The sequence below is a fragment of the Perna viridis genome, chromosome 3 (genome assembly GCF_037379345.1).
Source record: "Perna viridis isolate PV_CMFRI_1.1 ecotype Kerala chromosome 3, ASM3737934v1, whole genome shotgun sequence".
Classification (NCBI taxonomy): Eukaryota; Metazoa; Mollusca; class Bivalvia; order Mytilida; family Mytilidae; genus Perna; species Perna viridis.
Window position 1 is genome coordinate 1,240,964 of NC_142447.1, and position 25,234 is coordinate 1,266,197.

Consider the following 25,234-nt stretch of genomic DNA (forward strand, 5'->3'; position numbering starts at 1 on the left):
AAACTGACACCCTGAGACGTAGAGGACTAGGTAAGTAGGATAGTACACACAAACTGACACCCTGAGACGTAGAGGACAAAGTAAGTAGGATAGTACACACAAACTGACACCCTGAGACGTAGAGGACTAGGTAAGTAGGATAGTACACACAAACTGACACCCTGAGACGTAGAGGACTAGGTAAGTAGGATAGTACACACAAACTGACACCCTGAGACGTAGAGGACAAAGTAAGTAGGATAGTACACACAAACTGACACCCTGAGATGTAGAGGACTAGGTAAGTAGGATAGTACACACAAACTGACATCCTGAGATGTAGAGGACTAGGTAAGTAAGTAAACATAGTGCTATCTGTTTATTCTCTTTAATAGCAAACAATCTAGACAAGCATTATATGCTAGTGTTCCCAAAACTCAACAGAATGGTACATAAACTTTTAAAAATACACAATACAAAATATATATCTTAAAATAATAACAAATTAACATGGCTAAATAAAGCTCTGTAATAGAAATTAATTATAAAACAACACATTAATGTCACATAGAATTTAACATACAGTTATTTTCTATAACAATTAATGGTTACCTATAGCACTAAGTATAATGTAATCAAAACTAGTAGCTTCAAATGTTAAACAAAATCACAAAGAAGCAGTAGGATAAGATCCATGTATGGCCCTTTATTTACAAACAACTTGATGTTGATTGGTCAAGTTTAGTTATCATGAAAAAAACTCTGTACAAACATTTATATGTATGAAGTTTATGTGCAGTTCTAACAGATCTACTGTACATGTTAAGGGGAAACCATTTCTCTTCTTTTTTTAAGGGTGGGGAAAGGAGGTGGGGCTAGGATCACTTACATGTATGAAATAAAAAAGGCAGGACTAGAATTGATGGTCAAAAGAGCATTTGGTAATAGAAAAATAATAAAGAAAAAACTAACAAGGAAAATCAATACAATGTGAATCATACGACACCAAAACTGCACAAGTGAGTTTGTGTTTGCAGGGAATTATACTTTCTTTATTTCTACATAAAATGGTCACTGTAACTTACTGAATTAAATATTTTTATGAGTTCTGCATGGAGACCCCATTATGTGAAATGAAGGAAAATTCACATTCAATTTTTAGCATATTGTCTTCAAGGAGTTGGTGCTACACTGCAAGGTAGTTAACCCCAAATGATGTTTTCAGGGCTATTAGTACACACATGCAGCTTTTCGGTGATGTATAGTCTTCTTCAGGTTAAACTTAAGGTAGAAGCTCCATAACTCATTGAACTTGGTGAAATTAGAATGAAGCCTATGGGAAGTGACATTAGTTGTTTGTAGCCTTAGCCTTTAAAAAGGGGGTGGATCCCATTATTAAAAAAAGGGGAAGGGTTTTTATGTAGAAAAAAATAAGGGGGTTGAAGCCATGATTCACTCATTTTTGCCCACATTGTACATAAAAAAATACAAAAATTTCCCATTAATAGAGTTGGTTCAAACCCCTGGTTTTAGCACTAAGATGATTGCTCCCTTAACTGAAAAGCACATTTCTAATGAAACAATTGATAAAAATAAAGGTACAAGTCATTTGGTAATTGACAGTATACCTTTTCCTGTATATCTACATGCATGAATTAGTGATTACAAATGCTAATATACATATATTTCTATGAAATCCATGCCTGCATGGATATTCTTAGGGGTTGGGCAACCCATTGATATCTAAGAGGAGCTAGAATCTATATTGAAGCTATTGTTATTGATCTACTGCTAACCCTGCATACTTTAAAACAAATGCTGATGGATCTTAGCCCATCATAATAATCAAATGGTATACCAGTCTATCTAAAAATCATGCAAAAATGGGAGATGTCATATTATTTTTTCTCAGTCAGAATTTTTCCGTATGGGATTGAATTAACTAGAATACACTTTAAGTAACCTGCACAGTTTCAGAAAAAAAACTTCCTTTCCAAATATAAAACCAGATAAGGAACCAGACAAACAGTGCAACCAGTCAAATCTGAACCTAAAATGAACTGGAGGCCTGTTGCAACATTTCGTGTTCCAAAGAATATCATACAAAACAAAAAAAAATCTTAATATATATATTTTTGAATCATTATTAGAATGAGTTAATTATTTCTTATACCATAAATTAAGAAATCTGCTTTACTCCAAAAATAATTTAGGAAAATATATGTGCTCTTGGTTTGGGACCATCTTTTGTAAATCTGGGTCTGCCATTTTACATAATTAATGTTTTGGATTTTTGTTATGTACAGGTGTATTTATTGCACTACATGTATATCCTTTCTTTCCTTCAATTGCTATTAATTGAGGTGTAATGCCAGATTTTTAGAGAGACTGGTACATAGCATTAAATTACAAAATATTGTAAACCTTCACTACCTTACAAGTAGAACTATATCTTTCAAAATGGCTTAACAGCAACAATGTAATATCTAAAAAAAAAATAACAAAATTAACAAAATACTAGACACCATAGAGGGCCTATTATAAGCTGGAAACACCAGAAATAATGAGTTGTAGTTCAATGCAATTCATTTTTCAAATGAGTCCTTCAAGTGGAAACGACTAAAATATCTATGACATCAACATATATGATTGATCAGCATAAGGAAAAAAATGTCTACCTGTAAATTCTGTCTCTTACCATCTTACATGGAATTACAATAATGATAGACTCAATAAATTTTTTTCTAAATGTTTTGTAATTTTGGAGATGGAGGTTTAGAATGGAATATAAACCCTGTATTCTAAAAATATCTAAACAGTAATGTTTATATTTAATCAGCATTATTACAGTAGATATCCTTTGTCTAATTGTTATAAATATTCTTACCATCCACCAGAAGAGAATTCTTAAAAATGCTAAAGAAAACAATAGACACAAAGTGATTCTAATGGCTTACATGGTCCTTTTGCCTAAAATATCGAAAATGTTGGGGTCATGGCATAAAGATTTAACAACATTTATAAATCACAAGAAACATGAAGACGAGATGTAACAAATCACAAAATCATAACTTGTCATTTGAATTTGTCCTGATACAAAAGCCAATTTATATCAAAATAATTATAAAAAAGAACAAGTCCAACTTAGCACAAAAACATATATGTATACTAACAGTTCTGTATATACAAAGATGTATTAAAACAACAAAACTGTCATTAAACTGTAAAACATTCTATATTTAACACTAAGAAACTAGTCCTTGTGAGTTGTACTTATATTTCTTCAATTCTAAGCCAGTGGGGAGATTGAAATTTCTATGAGAAGTTCCTTGTTCCTAAAATATGCTTTCAAGTTAGCTTCAGATTAAAAGGAAATGACCCCTCTTTAGCCATTTCTCAACTCTCTATGGTAAAATTTAGATTTCAACATACCTACTTGAGATCCAATACAGACATTGTAAATTTTATCATCTTGAGTGGAGAAATGATTTACACCATTCAATACTGTGGGAGAATCTATTTAATTTCATTTGTATATATTGTAAATTTTGTTGTCATTGTAATGTTTATATTCATAATCCCATTATTGAAGTATTAGCACAACAAAAGTGACAAAAATCCCCAATATAAATATATAAGCATTCAAAATATCTGAATTTACAATTCACTTTACATTGTAAAATGATAACTTCTTTACAATACATAGAATGCCTTATTCTTAAGTAGCACTCTACCTAAGAATAATTCAAAATGGGATTTATGGATACAAAGCCTACATATTTTTATTTTTAATATTTTGTTTGAATTGGCAACCCAAACAGAAATCAACATTCAATTTTTCATATAACCTGTGTTCTTAGGAGAAAAAAATTATTCAGAAAGCACTGTGGATTTCAAAATAACAGGAGATAACTCTGTAAATGACACTCAAATACAATAGAATCTATTGCATTTTCATTGTTGATTATCTCCTAAGAGCAGGCAGATTTGAATGAATAATTACACATTTCATAATATAGACCCATAAAACAACTTAATTACAGAAAAAAAAAAATATGTAGCCTTTTTGGGGATGTAGCACATTTTTCAGATTTGCATGATTCTTACAAAGACAGCTACTTAAACTACTTTATAAACTAATTTGATTCTTTCTGATAAAGTTTTTTCTAAGAAAACAAGTGTCTGTACATGAAATTTATGGTCCATAACTTATTCTTAAAAAAGAAAAAAAGATGTTACATCATTCACTATAAAAATTTATTGTCACTCACTCAAAAGTGTAATTAGTACAAGTAGGTAGGTACTGCCTAAAGCCACAAAGAATAAATTAAAATATAATTAAAGAAAAGTACATTTCAAAATGATAACATTTAAAATGTAAATGTACTTCAAAGCACTAATGAAAATTCAGACATGGTGTTTGACATTTTCAAAATATATTTCTGTAGTGAGGGATCAAAGGGGGAGTTTTCAGGGTTTAATCTCCCTTTTGTAGGGAAAGTGTGCAAAATTTGGGCAAATATGGGAAAATGATATCTGGATCCCCTCTTTATACATTCTGAATCAAAACCCCCATTTTATATATTCAAAGAGCTGTTTTTGTACCTAAACCATGACAATGGCTAAGATTTGTAACACTCTATATAAACTGCTTCTTCTTTTATTTTGTCAGTTTTAACAGATTTTATGATACCTGATTGGTTGTCACTTCAGGTCAAGGGTCAACATATAATCATTTCAATTCTCTAGACCCTCTTTATAAAATTGAAGTACCTACTTATCAAAATATGGAAAAAGGCATCTGCTTAGTAAATTTATAATTTACTTCTTTTTACATCACTGACAAGTCCATGGAATAGCAAGATAGAAACAAGCACTTGTAATTAAGGAAAGAAAATGAAAATCAGTTATATTCATTCAAAAAGTCCTAAGGCACAGGAAATTTCCTTGGGTGGGCGGAGTAAAAATTTTCTTCTCATCAAATTTGGAATTTTTTTTTTTTAAATAACCCCAGACCTCCCTCAGTAAAACAAATGGCCAATGCCTAATGGTTAAGAAAATGCAGTTCTTCATTAAGGTATAACAATTTCTAAATCTGTAAGATCTTCTGTAAGCAGATAAAATATTTAAAAGAAGTAAAATCAACCTATTTACTTAAACATTTTTGAAATTTCTGACATACACAAACATTTAAACAAAAAATTTATAATAAATGATAAACCTAATTGCAATTTAAATTATTTTAAAAACAAGAAAATATAAATTATATATGATGATAAAAATATTGCAAAACTCCATGGTAACACTATATTATGGCACAGTCAAAAGAAATAATAAAACTGTCATGATCTGCTTGTAGCTTATGTATCTAACTCTATCCAAATGTAATTTTTGTTAAGTGTTTGTTTAGTCATGGATTGACTTTAGACATATGTTAAAAATAATAAATAATAAATGTTGTGTACATAAACTATAACATTGTTGGTCTGCTTGAAAATAACCTGTCCATTTTTTATTAGGTAAAATATTCATCATTTGTTTTTAATTTGGAAATTTGGAAAAAAATGTACTAAACCTTGAAATGATTAATTTTATAGAGGCTGTCAAGAAAAAAAGATTTAAATCAGTTTAATTTTGAAAAGAAACACCATATCCTACCTTTTGACTACCAATTTGGAAATAGTTTATCTTATTTAAGATTATTTTTAAGTCATTTTTTTGACAAATTGGGAAACTTTCATCAGGAGAAACAGCCTTAGTTTGGAGGTAATTTATAGCAAACAATATCTCTGATGTATTGTATGTATATGTAAGATGCAAGTTGTTGAAGATAATTGAAAGTGACATAACTCAAACTGACAAGATTTTTATCTAAAAAAAAAACAGAGAAAAAAAACCCTGAAATATTCAACCAATTTTTACATTTTATAATGCATAAAAACATTAACATGTTGCAGTTTTTCCCTGTATACAATTATGAACAGGTCAGCGTCTCTCTAGAGAGCTAAAGCTCGACATCATTTATAATGCTCCATTTGTTTCAATGATTATATCATAAACAATAAGGAATATAGCAGAACTAAGTACTAACAGTTATATGTCATGGCCAAGCAAAGAAAGACAACTCTATTGAAACCCTCAATTGTAATGGCAATATTATATATAACTGCCTTTTTAATGGAATGATACAATATTAAAGCAACAACTATGGTTGGGACTAAATACTTTCTCTAAATCACAGATCACTTACATTATTAAAGAGACTTGGTCCCAAATATTGGGCCATTTATACAAAGACTATAATGTACCTGCATTTAAGTACATGAATGTAAAAAAAAAAAAATATCAATTATCAGTCCATGAAAATAATGTCTCTCACTTAACTTTAGACATGGAATGGAACAATGTAATTTTACATAGTGACCTTATTATTTTTTTTAGATGAACAAGACATCAAGAAAGTGCATTATTTTCTGAAATTGCAAACACAAGTAAAAATACAAGTCTATTGCCATTTCTGCATCAAGTATGAAAAAATCTTTTTTAAATATTAATTAATGCCATTGCTTGGAATTAATGTTAAATTGCAACCAAAACTTTAGTTTACATTAAATTCATTGAATTTTTCTTTCACTTAAATATAAATTGTTTAAACAAAAAAAAAGACTACAAAGCAGTCTATCCACTCAATGATAAATACTCTGTGAATATATCCATAGATGATACTATGATGTATTAACATTTTATCATAAAGATTTTGTAATTATTGGCAAGTTAAAAAATGACAATGTGTTGAAATGGATAATTTTTGAATCACTGTAGCACTTAACTTCCTCCAATACAAGTATGGGTCAAAATGTGCCACCCATAACTATGACCAAATAGATTTTACCCATACCACAATCACATTTTCATTGAAATATTTGCTAATAACTTGGAACTTAAAGCCAAAACTTGGTTAAGATTTTTGTTAATTTGTGGTTAAAATATTCTTTGATGTTTCCCAAACCTTTCTGATTCAGCAGATTATCTAAAACATACCTGTTAACAATCGGAACAGTTCCAGAGAATTTATCCTATAAAATTGTCTTATGTTTGAGATTTTTATGTAAATGCTAATTTTTCATGTAAAAATTCAATTATTAAGTACTTTTCATAGAAAATATAGTAATTTTAACCAAAAACCTCCAACAAATTCTTCATTTTTATGCAAGAGATTCTAAAATTTTCATTGATTTTGTGATAGTCTCCCCTAACATGGAATGGTAAACAGGTATGCAAAAGAACAGAAAGTGTGGATCCGAATATTCCCTGAATCAAAATGAATCCAATACCTTTTCCTTCATATTTTTTTCATTAAAACCACATTATAATTTCTAAATACCAATTAAGGATGATTTTATTCTAGAATAAGCTCCAACTACGGAAATGCTCTTTTATCTATAAATAGTATCCAGCCTATGTTGCTATGGTGATAACAGCTTGCTGTGTATAAGTAATGGGTTCAAATAATAACCAATAACTCAGCTATAATGTCATTCAGGTAGAGTTGGTACAGGTACTGGTGATAGAATTTGACCCTACATCCAAAGCAATGTCATGTTGCCTGTATAATCTTATCAACCGTCCTAAACATCATCATGTTGCCATGACTACTTCTATCCATACTTAGCAACATCTAGTTACATGTACCATGAGAATATCTTACTATACTCAGCAAGGTCTAGTTATCATGAGAATATCTTACTATACTCAGCAACTTCTTGTTTCCATGACAATTTCTTAGTATACTCAGCAACTTCTAGTTTCCATGACAATTTCTAACTAAACAAAGCAACTTCTAGTTTCCATGACAATTTCTAACCATCTGTAGGAAAATTTTGAACAAAAACATGTACTATAGTTTTTTCATCAAAATGTGATGTGATGGCATCTTATACTACACCTTTCAACACATGTTACCATGACAATGTAATATCTCCATGACAATGCTACATTGCCATGTAGTCTTTAAAACTTCTGTTTTTTTTCAACTGTTTCTTAAGCTCTCGTATGAAATCAGACGGTTGAACCACTATAGAAATGTCTCTACCAACAGCATTTAACCTTGCTTCAATCTAAAAACACAAATAACATACATAAGGAACATTCATTTAAAGTCAAGTATTGTGGAAGTACTTTTATTCGTGGATACCAATTTTTGTGAATTTGGGAAGAAACACAATTTTGTGGATTCTTGAATTCATGATTTTGAGGTTTTCAGTATACAAATCAGTGTTAATCTCCTTTTTGTTGGTAACTTAATTTCGTGGTTTGGTCTACCCATGAATACCAAGAAAATTAGTACCCCACAACCAATAGTACTTTCATAGTAAGACTCTGTATACTATAATATTTTACTATAAAATACTTTTCAGATTGCAACAGGAAACAACTGCTAAGTTGAACACTAATCATTTTTTGCAAGTAATGACACAATATTCAAGTTTGATACAGCTCTTAATTTAAGAACTTCTCTGTCTAAGGAACAGGCAAAATAAAGTGTGGCACATGAATAAAACAAGAATGCGGAGATTTTATTGCATTATTCAAGTATCTATACCTAATAGCCTCTAGAAATAACCATCAAATTGTTTGAAAATTTGACCCTTTTAAGTCAAAATATTGTCAAATTTAGCTGAAATGCAACTGTAGAAAAATTTTTCCAGCAATTTTTCCTTACAAAAAAAACCATTTACATCACAGATGTTTCAGGATAAATTTAAACGGCTTTACAGTTAGCTTGCATTGAATATATTAGAGGCAAAAAAAGACCAAATTGAGAACTATGTGCCACCCATTGCCTGATTCTTACACAGAATGGTACTAATGTTTGTCAAAACATAAAATTATGACAAGTACGAAAGTAGTCAAAGAACTTTAAAAAATACAATTTGACATTTACCTAATACAGAATAACAGCAGTTTGGAAGTTGAGACAGAGTATTTCACATTGAGCCAGATAGGGTGAGATGTAATCTGTTTAGATGTTCAAAACTGACTTAATTCTGTTTATTGATGACATAACAGTCGATTTAATATAGTGTTGTCATTAGAATTGCAGATAAGTTATAGTATCATAAATGGTTGCATGTTTTTGTTTATAGCTCAAGCAGCAATAATAAAATGAACATACAATGATGATGAAATGAAAAATGGGGTAGGACACAAAGATTATAGGGCTGATGAATTTTGATTGCCAAAGGGTCTTACTCTGACAGAGTACCACAGCAGAGTTCTTTGATATGCGAGGAATGTGGCATCTTTCCCAACACATTGCACCATTATGGTTTGCGGTCAGGTTTTCCAAATTATGGTCCGAGGACCCCAGCATGTAGCATGCCAAGGGTACCACATTCCACCACCTGGGGCACTTAACCCAATTGCTTGCTGGGTAGAGCACCCTAGCCCCCAACCAGGGTTCTGAGCACTATTTAGTTGCCTGTGAAAAATTATATTTGCATGATACAGTGTTGAAAATCACAGACATTATTTTTTGCACATTTCTGTCCACTGCAAAAATTGCTAATATCAGTACATTAACAGTATCTTAAACTTGAATACACAATGCACCACTATTTTATTGGTTAAAATCTTCAATAGAAATTACCTTGTCAATTCATCTGTCTGTGTACGGTATAAGCACTATTTGACTTTTTTTGTCTTTTTTTATAATTACTTTTTTAATCTATTTCAAAGTTTCCAAACATACATAATCAAACTGTCCACCATTCATAATAATTTCAAATCCCTGAAGTTCATAATTCTAATTCCAAACAATAGAACCTTTGAATACAATTTTTCATAAAGATCCATAAATTTTTCCACAAATTACTCATAGAATTTAGTTATTATTCCAGTTGTGAGATGATGGGGTTCCGTGACCTAAAATAAAGCCTACCTCGTTGCCTTTAAATGATAGGTTGAGTGGTCGGTTGTTTATCTCAGTTATCCACCAATTACAGGTACCTTCACCATTAATACACTTGGCTTGTTTGGTTAATCCATATTCGGCAGATAAACCCATTGCGTCAACGTAGGTAATCTAGAAAACAGAGAAAACTTTTAAAATACCACATAAGAGATCAGAAAATGATACAATGTTGTAGAAAGAAAGCTTTATGATGAAATTATGTATTCAATTTTACTTAAAGTATAAACAAGATATCTGCTCTGCTTGAATTATCTCCCTTACTAAGTATAAATGCCAGTTATATTGCTAAAAAATTATAGTTTCTTGATGTCTGAAATTAACTGTAGACACTTGCAGCCAACCCTCTCAGAAAATGCAAGAATCTTGCAATTAAACAATAATAGCAAAAGTTAACAAAATCTATTGAGGCCTTCTAATGTGTCAGGAAACAATAAAGTTATGGAAATCTATTGCGGCCTTCTAATGTGTCAGGAAACAATAAAGTTATGAGATCTACTGAGGCCTTCTAACGTGTCAGGAAACAATAAATTTATGGAAATCTATTGAGGCCTTCTAATGTGTCAGGAAACAATACAGTTATGAGAATCTACTGAGGCCTTCTAATGTGTCAGGAAACAATAAATCTTCATTAGAGAAGATTCCATTAAAACTGTTTAAGTAACAGCACAGATAAGTTTTTGTAGCCAGGCTGTCCTGTCTGCCAAATTAATAACCCAGGTTTTTGCTCTAGAAAATCCTGTTAAAAACCACTGCTCAGCTGTACCATCAATGCCCTGTTATCTCACAGCTTTGATGTACTTCTGTACAAATATCTTACATTGGCAGTGCCATCAAATCTTTGTAAAACCAAATTTTCCCTATTCTGATGTACCAACATCTTACATTGTACTTGATTTGTTCCACATCAAATTCTCTTTATTCTGAAGTCGATAAAAGCTTACCTCAGCAGTTCCTCCAAGCCTCTGTATACCTAAATTCTCCCCACTCTGACGTCTCCTTATAGCCATCACATGAGCATAAGGCAGTCGTTTAATCACCAGATCCACTTGTTCAGTGATACATGACTTCAGTGTCTTTTTAGCCATCTGAGCATTGGTTACTCTTATATCGTTTATTTTTGTAACTTCATCACCGATGTGTACACTCTCAGACAACCGTGGATAGTGTTTGAAGTCCCAACCAACAATCCTGTGTAAACAACAATCAACCTAACTGAATACAAGTTTCACATTCACTAATTAACAATTTTTTACCACCTTAAAAACTTGAAGATCAAAATTTTTTTTCTACTAATAAGAGAAAATACAAAGTGAAGTTGTGCATTGTGCTAGGTATATCCCCACTCTTGCCGAATACCTTCCATGAAATTGTATGGCAAAGTCTGAGATAACAGGAAGTTAATAACCATTATTGCTCACAATGTATATCCTATCTATACGAAACCACATATCCAAAGTAATCCATCCATTGGGAGTCCAGATAATAGCAACCAAAGACTTGATGGTAAGAGGATGGACAAAGTGTTTCCTATATACCACACAATTGTATGTGTATATAAAATCCAGATGAACATTAAGTATTGAGTATTATAGGCTGTTTATTTTGTATAGATGTTGTAAAAACATACACCAGGTAAGGCACAGACCATTCTCGATTGGGGTTCTGGAATTTTATGTAGAATCCTAATTTTTTTTCACCCAAGTGCAAAAATATATCTTGTTCATCAGCAAAAGGAGTTAAAAAATTTTATCTGTGAATCTACATTGTTAAGTAATGGGGAAATATTGAATTATAATTTCCTGCTCAAATTTTGAAAATTATTTTTTTTTCAAAATGCCCCCTTCAGTATAAAAATGGTCGGTGCCCATGTACTAACAGAAGCATTAAGAATTCTCATGGTCATATTAACTCATGACTTGCATATATGAAGTGAAGCGCAGCCATTTACAATTAGCAATTTGTTAAAAATAATGGTCTTTGATTGGAACTCTTACCAGACTCCATTAAAGGCATCAACTAATGCCACTTTCTGGCACGCCGATGGAGATATCTTGACAATGATTCCATGAGACCGCTGCTCTTCTTGTAAAATTTCTATTTCACTCTGTTTCAGTGGCTGCACTGTAACTGCTCCATGAGCTGATGTGATATGCTGCCGCTCTCGTAAAGACGTCTGCCTTACAATGACTGAAATAAGGAAATATAAATAGTATCAATATTATCTTCATTTAATAATAAACAAGATCAGTTTTTTCTGAGAAGAGAAGATTATACATCCACATGTTTTTAAACAATTCTTGCATCCTATTGAAAAAGTGAAAAATAAATTATGCACAAAACCAGTTGGTTTAGGACACATTCTGTACAAATTAACCGTGTGGGAAATGTTTATTCCACAACCACTCGAGCAGTCTTATTCATATAAAACAACATGAACAAGAAGCCTTCTATTAGAAGTTGGGCTCACACTAAATATCAAATCTTTATCTGCCCCTCTCCAAAGTTTACAAAGCCAAATAATACTGTCCATAATTAGAAAAATGGAGGAACAAAAAGAACAAAACTGGAGAAATTATAGACACTTTTAAAGTACATGTACCTGAGTAGAGAGAGGTGTATAAAAATAAAAAAAAAAACAACATTGATAGAGACTTACATCCTGCTACCATGTGTTACTGGGTATATGACACTAAACAATATAACAAAGGTAGAGTTAAATCACAATTTTCCCAAAAATGAAAACAAGCATTTTTTAAATCCTGAATCAAATGACTAAGATGAAACCTCTGATTATGACCTGCAGTCAGGAAATAGAATTAAGTTACTAAATGTACTTATTTACATGAATCGAATTATTCAGTTGACAATGGAAAGGCACAGACTGAATGACAAAACTATTTTTGTAGCTTGCATTAAGATACATGTACTTTTCTTCAAAGATTGTGTCATTACTACACATCCTCATCAAACTTGGTATACAAATTATAATGATATTAACTTTCTTCATTACAGACATTTTACTGTACCTGGCAACAAATACAGAATAACATCAGTTTTGAAGTTGAAAAAGAAGAAGCAACTCTTGGCCATATGTCCCCTGCTGCTTCAAGAAATGTTGAAGTGCAAAAGTCCAATAACTCCTGTAAAATTTGTTGTATCAAAACGGCACCACAATATAATCAACTACAAATGGTGACTAACAATCCTACAAAATTTTAACAAAATCCGTCCAGCAATTTCTGAGGAGTTGGTCCACAAGTGACCAAACAAACAACTGACACTGGTACATATATTTCTATGTCCCCTTCAATGAAACGGCGGGGCACAAAAAAATGAAAGATGAGCCCCATATAGCCGAAAACAATAAAGTTACAATAAAATGTGATATTGCCACCAGCAGCAGCATCAGAGAAGCATTATCACAGCTTCAATTTTTTTTTATTCAAGGGTATCTTCTGCACGATTTTTTGAAGGGTTAATACTTGAGAGTAAAAGGCTTCTCTCAGATACTTAAAATAAAAGACGATTCTTTAATTAAACTCATTATAAAACTTTTTCATGTACATAAATAACATACTTGACATGTACTTACATGTACATGTAGATGTAGAAATGCAATCTTCAGAATTTATAACTTTGCGTACATATTACTTTATAGATATACTAGATCAGGCTAGGCTTTTATATCAGTATCTTTATATCAAGAGAAGGCAGGTTTGACATTCTTATGGAAAAAAAAACAGGAATAAAAGTCAATATCTGTCTTTTCTGGTAATGATAACCTACATAATAGTAATTATACAATCTGATATAATATGATTGGCAGCTGCATCATCAGGACTGTAATGTACAATGTACTTCACCAAGTAAAGGTCCTTCTTTTCTATCGTTGCCATAAAACAACAAAAATCATCTATTTGGCTTTCAATAGTTCATTAACCTTACAAGGTATTTTCACCATACCTGCTTACCCTCCCATATTTAAGCTCTGTCTCCAACAAACAGTGTTTTTCCTGTGTGGGAGGCTAAAAAAATCTCACATTGAAAGACTTCTCATGTATTATGTCAAAGTCTTTAAAAAAAAAATCCCCCACCAAAAGACAGATGAACAAGTGCACATATCTTCCCTATAATGTGCATCTTTTCATGAAATATCCTTTGAATAACATTATAGTTTTAATTTCCATGTATTGGTTTTAGGTTTTTTTTTTTAAAATACATTTTTTTGTATCTTACAGTTCAAGCTAAAAAAAAATTGTTACACAAAATCCCCTACAAGAAGTTGTTGGAGATTTCCAAATATACACATTCTCTAAGGTTATAAGGCATGATTTTCCACAGTCAACTTCAACCCAAAAATGACTTTTGTACACCATGTCATGAAACATTTTATCAATTGATAGTTCCTTGTAATATAGTATCTACATGCAAAAATCCTCAATTCTGGTATTTAAAGGGAAATAGTTCTTTTAAAGAGTAATCCTACATGTGAGTCACACAGGAACTTATTTTGTAGGCCTTGTCATATGGATCATTTTATTTTTTCTTTATTACACAAACAAAAGCTCAAAAAAGCAAAGTTGTCAATTTTAGCAGTATTTATAAAGAATTAGACAGGAGATGATGCATGCAAAGCTGCAGAATGCACCTTTGTTTCTAATTCAGAGTCAGTTACAGACCCCAAAACTAGTCTTAGCTTCTCATTATGTTATTTCAATTTTTTGATATACATGTACATGTACATATAAATTGTACATAAAGTTATTGCAAGGGTTATCCTTCTTGATTTGGTTGACTTATGGTGAAGAGGAATGTGAGATTTTCTAAATAAGGAATTTAGGAGCCCTAATCCCTCATCTGGTTGATTTTTTTTTTCAATTTTCAATCAATTAGTTCTCATGATATTGAGATATATACTCCATGTTTCGCTTTTCAAGGGCAATAACTCGAACAAGGAACTGTCCTACAACTTTAACCCATACAAATTTTGTAGGCCTTGAATTAATTGAGGATTATTAAATTAAATTTATTTTCAATCAATCGTTCTCAAGATACATGTGTTTGCTAACAACTCCATGCCTTGCCTTTCAAGGGCAATAACTCTAAGAAAGGGTCATCCTAGAATTATGACCCTAAAAAAACTTTGGAGGCCTAATCATGAGGCTAATTTCAACAAATGAAAGTTTTTTTGCTATCTATTTTAGTTTTCAAAATATTGGTTAAAAACGTCATTTTTTTGTCTTTCAAAAGCAATATGTGTAACTCAAACAAAGAGTCATCTTACAACATTGACCCAATAAAATTTTTGGAGCCCTTACAATCAGAATCATTTTATTTATTGAAAGTTTTTTCTACATGTTATAGTTTTCAAAATATTGGCTAAAACTTAAAAAAAAATTCATTTCTTGCCTTTCAAGGGCAATAACTTTAACAGGGGGTAGTCCTTCGACCCCATAAAAGTTTTGGAGCCCTAACCATGAGAATCATTTAATTAATTTTTTTTTTCATTCTACATGAACAAGTATTATAGTTTTCAAAATATTGGCTTTCCTACAACTTTGACCTAATATAAAATTTTGCAAGCTTGATCATAAGGATCATTTTATCAATTATGTTTTTCACTTTCTATTATGGGTTTTCAAGATATTGCCTAAAAACTTTTCAAGGGCAATACTTCTAACAAGGAGTTGTTAATAAAAATTGATTCAAAATTGTAGATCTTTTGATTCTGTATCTGGATTATGCTTTCAAATTCACTCTACATGTACATGTATCTCTTCAGATCTTCAAGATAAAGGCATAATTAAGTGATTCACCTCCTTTATCTACATGTATTTACAGTTATGGCAGCCACTTTATATATATGATGTAAAGTGATGGCATATTAAATATGTTAAAACTAACAAGGACCTTTGTTTGGTCCAAAAGATACTAAAAACTAACAAGGACCTTTGTTTGGTCCAAAAGATACTAAAAAAACTACAGAGGACTGTAACGGTCATTACGCAAACCAAGCCAACAGAAAATTATTTGTTTGGAGGTTTTTCTGCATCATGAATCCCCTCTATCACTGGCACTGTCTGAATTTTATTCAGACTCGTACATAAGAACAATAACTCCTGTAAGAAGTTGTCAAGCAACTTTAGCCCAAGACTTTTGCAGAGCTTTACCAAGTTGAAGATGAAAAGTCATGTTTATTTTACTGTATTGCATAATGTTTTGGTGATATGAATATTATTAATGTCACAATTTAAAAAAGTATTGAAGCCTCTCCAAAAGAAAAAATCCAATAGTTCCTATATCAAGGACAAGACAATCACTCAATTTAAGGATTAATTGTTTTTCCATAGATTTCTACCGTCATGACTATGGATAAGTAGGAGCACTTAAAATGAAGTGTAAGAGGAAAATACTTGTAGAACAGGATATCTTGTTTTCAGAAATGTAGCAAATAAAAATCCCTCTGTTACACTAGTAAAAAAGAATCAATTGTTCAATTCTAAACACTCATTAAATGTAAATCATTTCACAAAAGTACATTATTTCAAATACTACATTATGGTTACATGTACATTGCATATGTACTTGTAACAAACAAAAATAATATCATAACAACTTATTCTATTTCCTTATGGACACTGACAGGGGTAAACATTTTGAAAATGCTAATTGAATTTCTTACATTGTAGGTGGCCCTTCAAGAAATCCTGTCAGCAGTCCTATCTTACATCTCTTACAAAATTCACAAAAAAAAGTCCAAGACAAATGCATGTCTGGACCTGTGTCATTGTCATATATTTTTCAGTACATAAGTGTGTACATGTATATAGAAAAAAACACCTAGCTAGTTAATAAACTACAGCACATGTATTTGAAAACAATGATTTCTAAACTTGTAGTTTCATTTTTACTAATAGTACCTGTTTGTATCTTCCCTAACTTTTGCATGTACATGTATACATCCATGAATTGAATAAAAACAACAATATAAATATATCATATGAAAAAAATAGGTCAGGTAGTTTGTAATTGACGTGTATCACAGGAAAACAAATTCAGTCTCAGTTAACTAAATAGATAAAACTTTACCTCTGTTTGGGTCCTGGTTTATATTACAAGGAACATATACACTCTGACTTCTACTTGATGACTGATCCTTCTTCCTACGAGGAGGCAAAGGTGGCTCCCCATGTCGCCCTGTAGCATCCTCATAATGATGTGGACCATCATCATTGTCAGTGGCAGATAACTGTCTTGAAGGTACATTGAATTGAAATCCATCATGACTTGGTGACGAACTGCTACAACGATTGTCCAAGTTTTTGTTTGGAATGTCATGATTTATGAATGATGGTTGAGGTTCATGATGTTGAACAGATCTGACCCTTTTAGGTACTTGATAAGTTGTGTCAGCAGTCAATGTAGCCATTGATAGATACCCAGCAGGCTGAAATGGGGCTGGTATAGGATCTTCCTTTGATTGTAGTTTTGAACTTGAAGCTTCTTTTATGCCACTATCTTTGGTTTTTTCAGATTCTTTTGCAGATTGTGCATTTATTTCAGCCATTGGTTGCTTGTCAAACCATTTCTTGGTTAAAACAGGGGAATATAATGACTCTTTTCTTACTGCAGGTTTAGGCGTTAAGTCATCATTAGAATTAGTTTGCATAACAATCAAAGAATGTGGTCGTCCATTTTTCATATTTGTCTTTGTTCGAGGTTTAACAATTGGCTGATTTGAATAATCTTGGATATCGGTAGCATCACTTACCCCATTGACCATTTTGGTCTTGGGTGAATGAGAGCTACGTCGTGTACAACGACCTTGTGGTGATGGCGTTTGTTGTCTCTTTCTGTCAACTTTTATCACAGATTTATAAATCGGAGAAAAATCGAAATCAGTTGTGCTGACAGGTGTTGTTGGCGGAGAAGGGGGGAAATCAAGTTTTCCATTTGTTGTTTCAATGTTTGTTTTTGTATTTTGAGCTTGTATTAACCTTCTAGGTGTATCAGGAGAGGAAGAAGAAGATCTTTCTTGATTACCTCTTAACTCTAAAGGAGGAGGCAGTCCATGTTTAGATTTCTTTGAACTGTCTTTTCGACTGAACTCTCCTTGCAAATTGCTTAATTTTGAATCACCATTAACTAAAGGAACATTGTCACTTTTTAATTTAACAGGCTCTGTACACCTTCCAAAGTCATAAATATTTTCTTGTACAGGCCGAGGTCTAGAGGGTAATTGAAAAGGGTCCACTTCCTGTTTTGATTTTATCAAATTGTCTACTGAAACTCTATTTGGAAGAGCTACAGAAGCGGAGCCCTGTGAAACTGATTTCATTGGTAAATTTTCAGAGTCTACAACCTGCGTAGATTTCTTTGGATTTTCCAATCCTAAAGCAGAGACGTTTGCATATTCAGTGTTAACACTTTTGGAAGCATGTTTTGAATTTCGTCTTGGAGGCTTGACAGGGCCTCCCTTTGATGATTCCACAGTAATAGGAATGTATGATATGGAATCTGTGGCCTTTGACATAATTTCAGTATTGCCATAGATAGGTTCAATGTTTTTTGGTTTCAGTGTCTGATTTATACCGTCACTCACATGATCTCTTGAAGATTTTGGTTTAAGTTCAGATGCAACATTGCCATAAATGTTCTGAACATTTACATTATTATTGACAACATCAGTCACTTCAACTGTAGACATTTCTCTATTTTTCTGATCTTCATTAGGTTTTATGGAATCTGAACTTGAGACACCACCATTAAATTCAGAATAAAGATTTCCTTCTGTATCTGATGAAGTGTTCTGTTTATCTGAACACATTTTTTCTAGACCACTAAATTCGGAGTTTATTTCTGGCAGTTGAACAGAGTTTTTTTCTTTTTTTTCCAAATCATTTTTAACACTTTCATGCAAATCAAATGCTGCTTCATAGACACTGTCTTCTTCAGTATCTTGTTGAGCTACTAAAGTGTTTCTATCAACAGATCTTGCAGCCACTGAAGTCTTATCACGTAAATCAAATGCAGCCTCATATGCATCATCTGTTTCATCAGGAATATCAAACGCTGTTTCATATAAATCATCTTTTTCTTCATCTGAATCCTCAGACTCTGCTTCCAGTTTGTTTTTATTAACATGACGGTACAGGCTTAAACCAGTTGATTCTAGTTTGTTTTTGTGCAATCTGATTGGTAGAGGAGGAAGGTCAAGCAATGCATTGTCTGTTGGTAAACTAATTGATCGTGATGGCAATGTGGAACTGAGAGTACGAGGCGGCAATGCCAGAGAGCTATCAGATGTAAATTTTAAAGTACTGCTAAGTTGAACAGCTTCTAATCTTTTCTGTTTAAAGAATTCCTCACTAACAAAATCATCTTCAGATGTATCTGGTTCACTCTGTTCAAATGTCTCTGATTTACCTGTAAGACACAACCCAATGACAAATTAGTTTGCTCATAGTTAAAATATACAATTAACTCATTTATTTATTTGCATATTGCATTTATAAACATATGTGGCATCATACAACAATTAAATGTTTAATTTGTGATACCTGAAATTTATACAAAAAGGACAAAATGTTTACTTTTTATACAGAACACATTAATTTGACTGCCTATGGGACAGAGAATCTGTTTAGTAATGCCCTCTTGACATTTTTACCAACAACAATGAAAACCACATGGCCAAGTTGTAACAAATAAGAAAATGTCATTTTTCTCTATGATAGCCCATTTTTCTCTATGATAGCCCATTCTCTCTATGAAATGACATTAATCAAAGTGCTAATATCACTGGTGGTTTTTGATTCTTGTGAAAATTGTAGCATGAACAAAATTTCCAAGATTATATGATGTTAAATAAAACTGTGATCATACATTGCATTTTAAATACCATTAAGAACTGTCTTTTAAAATGAACTGAATGTCAAACGATACTACTGAACCAACTTCACACACATTTATAAATTTTATTCCATTTCACCTTTTTCCCAATTTTTTTAATCTATCAAAAAGTTAAGGTGCATTTACATTCAAAAGCTATATTAATTAACGGAGTATTTATCCTAGATTATAATATTACTTAAATAAAAGCAATATCTGCTTAAGAAAATAATTTCCATAACACAAGATTTTCAAAATCTAGACACTTATGTAATTTGAATTTTGCCGCCAATTTTACTTGATTAAAATCAATGCTCTTCACTTCCTGTTAATAAAAAGTAAAATTTTAATGATAGGATTGAGAATTTGACTTATAAGTGTGTTAAAATGAAAATACCTAACATATATTATGCTTCCAGACACATTACTGCAAGGAATAAATTCCCCAAATGCAAATTTATCACTAAATATCTTTCAAGGCCAAAATGGAGTCCCTCAAATCTTGAGAAGATATGAAGACTTCGATCTCAATTTTATTTGCAGAAATAATAGAATATTACTAAGCTAATTAATTGCAAGAAACATATTACAGGTTATAAAACAGATATTGAATAATATAAAAGGAATTACATTTGGACTATATTTTTGTATAGTGTTCAGAAAAAGTAGGGAAGTTCCATTGAAGGACCGGCGACATAAAGTATTTTGATCCTGAAGGATCAAAAACTCAAAAATATTAAAATTAAAGAATGACATTCCTCATATTTCACACCAATCAGAAATTTGCATATTTTGATACAAGTACATACCTGTGCTTAATGGGGCAGCCCCTCCTGATGCAGTTGGTCTATTTTCCTCAGGAATGGGAGGAGCTGGTTCAGAAGGGGGCGGAGTTTGGTTGTCAATCTGTCTATCTACCTGAGAAACATCGGTTGATTTTCTTGGTTTATACTTCACTGGATAGTCACTGTATATGTGTTCTGATGGCACATGTTTCTGTAATGAGACACCTACAGTACAGCTCGCAGCATAGTCTGACAAAAGCCATGTAAACCTCCAATACCTGGTATACCTGGCACAACTCTTAGAAGTTTATCTCTGTTATTTCTAATATACAACTTATTAATTAATTGAAAGTAAGTTCTTGTATCTCAGGTAAATTTTACCTGTTCACCAGGGCAGGTACAAGTAGCTAAGTTAAATAGGTATTTAGTGAATTATTGAGTTATGATTAGTATTTTCTGACCTGAGGTAATTAATTTAGATGGTTAATCATAATACGAACAACAACAATATTGAAATTTTTAGTCTTAAATCTATATATATTCATTCAGCAGACTGATTATTCCTTTAATAAAATAGTGATTAAAACGCAAAATTCATATTTTCTTTTCCTTCCAATGCAGAAAAATGCTTTTATTTATTCAGTTTCAAAGGGGAAAAGTGTAAAGTGAATTAAAAAGTTATAAATTTCACAGTTTGGGTTTTCAAATTTGTACTCAAAATGAAATTGAAAAAGTAGACTAGAATAAACTTTATAAAAAATTATGAACACAAAACAAAAATAAAAATACAAGTACATGTCAATGAAGGCAAATGCATCAGTGTTAGGTTTTCAAATTAAGAGAGTTTTGACTGATATTATTTTTTGCCTTTTTAAAGGGCAATTGGTGAACTGATTGAAGGATTGGCTAAAGATTTTAAAGAATTTTTTCACAAAACTTGAAAAGTGGTTGACTACACTTACATAAGTGTATATCTGAAAATTGACCATAAGTACATGATAATTTTTAACACTTGAAGTACAGCAAATCTTTTTCTTTTCTCAAGAGTTAAGATTTAGATTTTTTTAAAAGCAGTGTAAATTTTTTTCTTATAAAAATGCAATATTAAAAGATAATTTACTAGTAGGTACACAATAAAGTAAGATAAACTGATAGATTTATAAAGTAGTAGCACCTGTTGTTCAAAGTTTTTAATTTGCCCTTAGGTTCATTCTGAGTAATCAGTGCCAGGCTTTGTGTTTTATGACCTTTTCCACATCCTGTCTTCCTGGTCGTAAATATTATTACAAGAAAACTGTTTGTGTGTCTTACAATTTAAGGACAGAATCTGAATTTTTCATACAATTTCAGCTAGTTAATTTAACAATATATTTAAAAATCTACACAGTTTTTGATTATTGCAATAAAACTGGTGAGAAAAACCTTAAATTATTATATAAAAATGAAAACTGTGCTTAAGATTTCCTATCTTTATATTTGTTAAATTTTAGCTTCCTAATATAACAATATAATGAGAATAGGTATGGTGTATATTATTTAGGTCCCAAGGTTTAATGAAAAATGTAAGGTTTTCAAGTCAGAAGTTTGAACACACAGTTAATTAGTTTCACAGTAATACATGTAAATATTTAACAGTTAATTAAATGAAAAAAGTGAAAAACTAATTTTAACTAGAGATTCAATCTTTTATTTATAAACCTAATGACCTTGAAATGTTACAAAAATATCCAGGAAAGTAGTCAGTAAGATGTTATGGAGCCCAATTCGCACTGTGATTTTATATTCAATTTTTGTTTTTTTAAATCTGAAAATCTATATTTACTTAAATGCAAAATTTGAAATTAAATCAAGAACAACATGGAAAAATGTCACAATTTTTTTATTTAAAATTTGGTAAATATAAAAATACCCTCCCCCCCCAAAAAAAAAAAAAAAAAAAAAACTTACTTCTAACACAATTTTTGCTTAACTTTTCTATTTTTTATATTTATTTTAAAATACTGGGGTGAGCCATCTGTGTGTACAGTACAGGTAAAACCAAATGGTCCAGGTACCTGTTCAGTTAATTGGTCATTTCCTGGTGTATATTGGATACAGGTGATGCTGGGGGATGGGGATCATTGGATGCCAGGTATGAGGTGTGCCAGGTATTTATCAGACTGTGAGTTGTACTGTATATTGGATACAGGTGATGCTGGGGGATGGGGATCATTGGATGCCAGGTATGAGGTGTGCCAGGTATTTATCAGACTGTGAGTTGTACTGTATATTGGATACAGGTGATGCTGGGGGATGGGGATCATTGGATGCCAGGTATGAGGTATGCCAGGTATTTATCAGACTGTGAGTTGTACTGTATATTGGATACAGGTGATGCTGGGGGATGGGGATCATTGGATGCCAGGTATGAGGTATGCCAGGTATTTATCAGACTGAGTTGTACTGTATATTGGATACAGGTGATGCTGGGGGATGGGGATCATTGGATGCCAGGTATGAGGTGTGCCAGGTATTTATCAGACTGTGAGTTGTACTGTATATTGGATACAGGTGATGCTGGGGGATGGGGATCATTGGATGCCAGGTATGAGGTGTGCCAGGTATTTATCAGACTGTGAGCTGTACTGTATATTGGATACAGGTGATGCTGGGGGATGGGGATCATTGGATGCCAGGTATGAGGTATGCCAGGTATTTATCAGACTGTGAGTTGTACTGTATATTGGATACAGGTGATGCTGGGGGATGGGGATCATTGGATGCCAGGTATGAGGTGTGCCAGGTATTTATCAGACTGTGAGTTGTACTGTATATTGGATACAGGTGATGCTGGGGGATGGGGATCATTGGATGCCAGGTATGACGTGTGTCAGTATTTATGCGAGCTGTACTGTATGTTAATTGCTATAGCTATATATATATATTTTCTTTGTCATAGAACTATTAAGGCCATTTAAAGTAAATTTCTTGAATCTCAGGCCATTTTTCATGAAAACCAATGAAGGGAGGCATTATCCTTTTTACTTTTTAATTGCCCCTAAAATATACTGAATTATTGAAAGCAGAAAAATATTACCTTCATACCCCCATATTTGTTCATATGCATATTATTTAAGTCTAATATCGCAATACACACTTTTCTTTCTTTTTTTTGACAAATAAGGCCATATAAAGATAATTCATTGGTTTTCAAGACAAGCCAACTTTTCAGCTAATGACAGATTACAGATATCACTGCCCAAAACAATGATAATAATGCTTTTCACATTTATTATAGCCAGATCAAATGATACCTTAATGTCCAAAATATGTTCATGACCAAATTTGCAAAAAAAAGTAAACCACACAAAAAAATAAAAAAAAAATGTTTTAACTTTCATTTCATTGAATTAAATGGAGGTTTTTTTTTCATCATAGTTTCTCTTTATCAACTACAACTTAATTCGCTTTCAACTAATTCAGTGTGAATTTATTATTGATGCATACAACAGATAATTTGGTTCTTGGTATTGCTTTTCTTTTTTAAAAGAAAATTTGTATTGGTGCAGAAAAAATACACATAACTGACAGTCCTGTTTTTGCTACAAAATACTTTATAAGAATCTGTACTTTTGGGTACATTTTATGAAAATAATACATAAAATCCTGAACCTTGTGATTTTTTACATAGGTAATATGGAGAGATACACCATTTTCAGAGAGTAATTTGCAAAAACTATAGGGAATACATAAAAAACACATCTAAAATTTTAGCGTTTGTATAAGCCATCACATAAAATCTAAAGACAAAAAAATCCCATGTTGTTATTCATCTGAATAGGGTGCAAAACTAACGGGAAGCAACTTACAAGAGCACCATAAGTCTGCAGAGTATGTTCCAAAGTTCTACACCAACTTAACATAACCTCTCTGTAAAGAAAAAACATGTATTATGTGAATGTACCAAGAAAAAAATATAGATTCTCCAATCGAAATGGTAAAATAAAGATATCCAACATGCAAACTTGTTGAAATCTTAAGTGGAGAAATAATTAAAATCAAGAATAGGCTAAAGAAGAATTAGTTTTTCCATGAAATCTTTACATAAAATCAAGAATAGGCTGAAGAAGAATAAGTTTTTCCATGAAATCTTTACATAATTCAAAAAAAGTCAAATGGTGGGAAAAATCTTGCAGAAATTGAACCAAAGCCAGTCTATGTTATGTGCATTTATCACCAACTTAAAATGAGAAAAATTTGTTTACACAGTCCATGGTCTGAAGTCCCCTAACTTTACCAACTACCACCCCAGTACTCTACCATTAATGATAATAGGTAACAAGAAATTATAAATGTGCAAATATTAAAGCATTTTAGCACTTTTAAGTAAATAATATTCAGGACTTTTTCAAAGTTTCCTTTTCAAAAGAAAGGGCAAACCCTCTCCACGCTTTAAAAAAAATAATATTAAAACTGTTAAATCTATATTTCTATTTCAGGTACTTTTAGTGTGTCTTCTAAAAAGGGAGATAATCAGCACAAAAATACTTCACCAAACTGTTCAACCAACTAAATCATATACCAGTACATTTTCTGGTACATCTGTAATTTAAATAATTTTTTTCAT

At 31.8% G+C, this 25,234-nt stretch overlaps 1 protein-coding gene across 1 annotated transcript in view; it reads right to left on the reverse strand.

The window, feature by feature from the left end:
• Positions 1-351: 351 nt before the first annotated feature.
• The window catches only part of LOC148620583 (uncharacterized), a 30,640-nt gene continuing 5,757 nt past the window's right edge, over positions 352-25,234 (reverse strand). The window contains exons 4-10 of the mRNA XM_088574260.1: positions 24,477-24,537; positions 20,653-20,839; positions 17,042-19,378; positions 11,947-12,139; positions 10,894-11,140; positions 9,920-10,063; positions 352-8,096 (exon numbers count right to left, since the gene is read on the reverse strand). Coding sequence (XP_088430386.1) covers positions 7,971-8,096; positions 9,920-10,063; positions 10,894-11,140; positions 11,947-12,139; positions 17,042-19,378; positions 20,653-20,839; positions 24,477-24,537 — 3,295 coding nt within the window. The 3' untranslated portion in view covers positions 352-7,970. The remainder of the gene's footprint in view (positions 8,097-9,919; positions 10,064-10,893; positions 11,141-11,946; positions 12,140-17,041; positions 19,379-20,652; positions 20,840-24,476; positions 24,538-25,234) is intronic.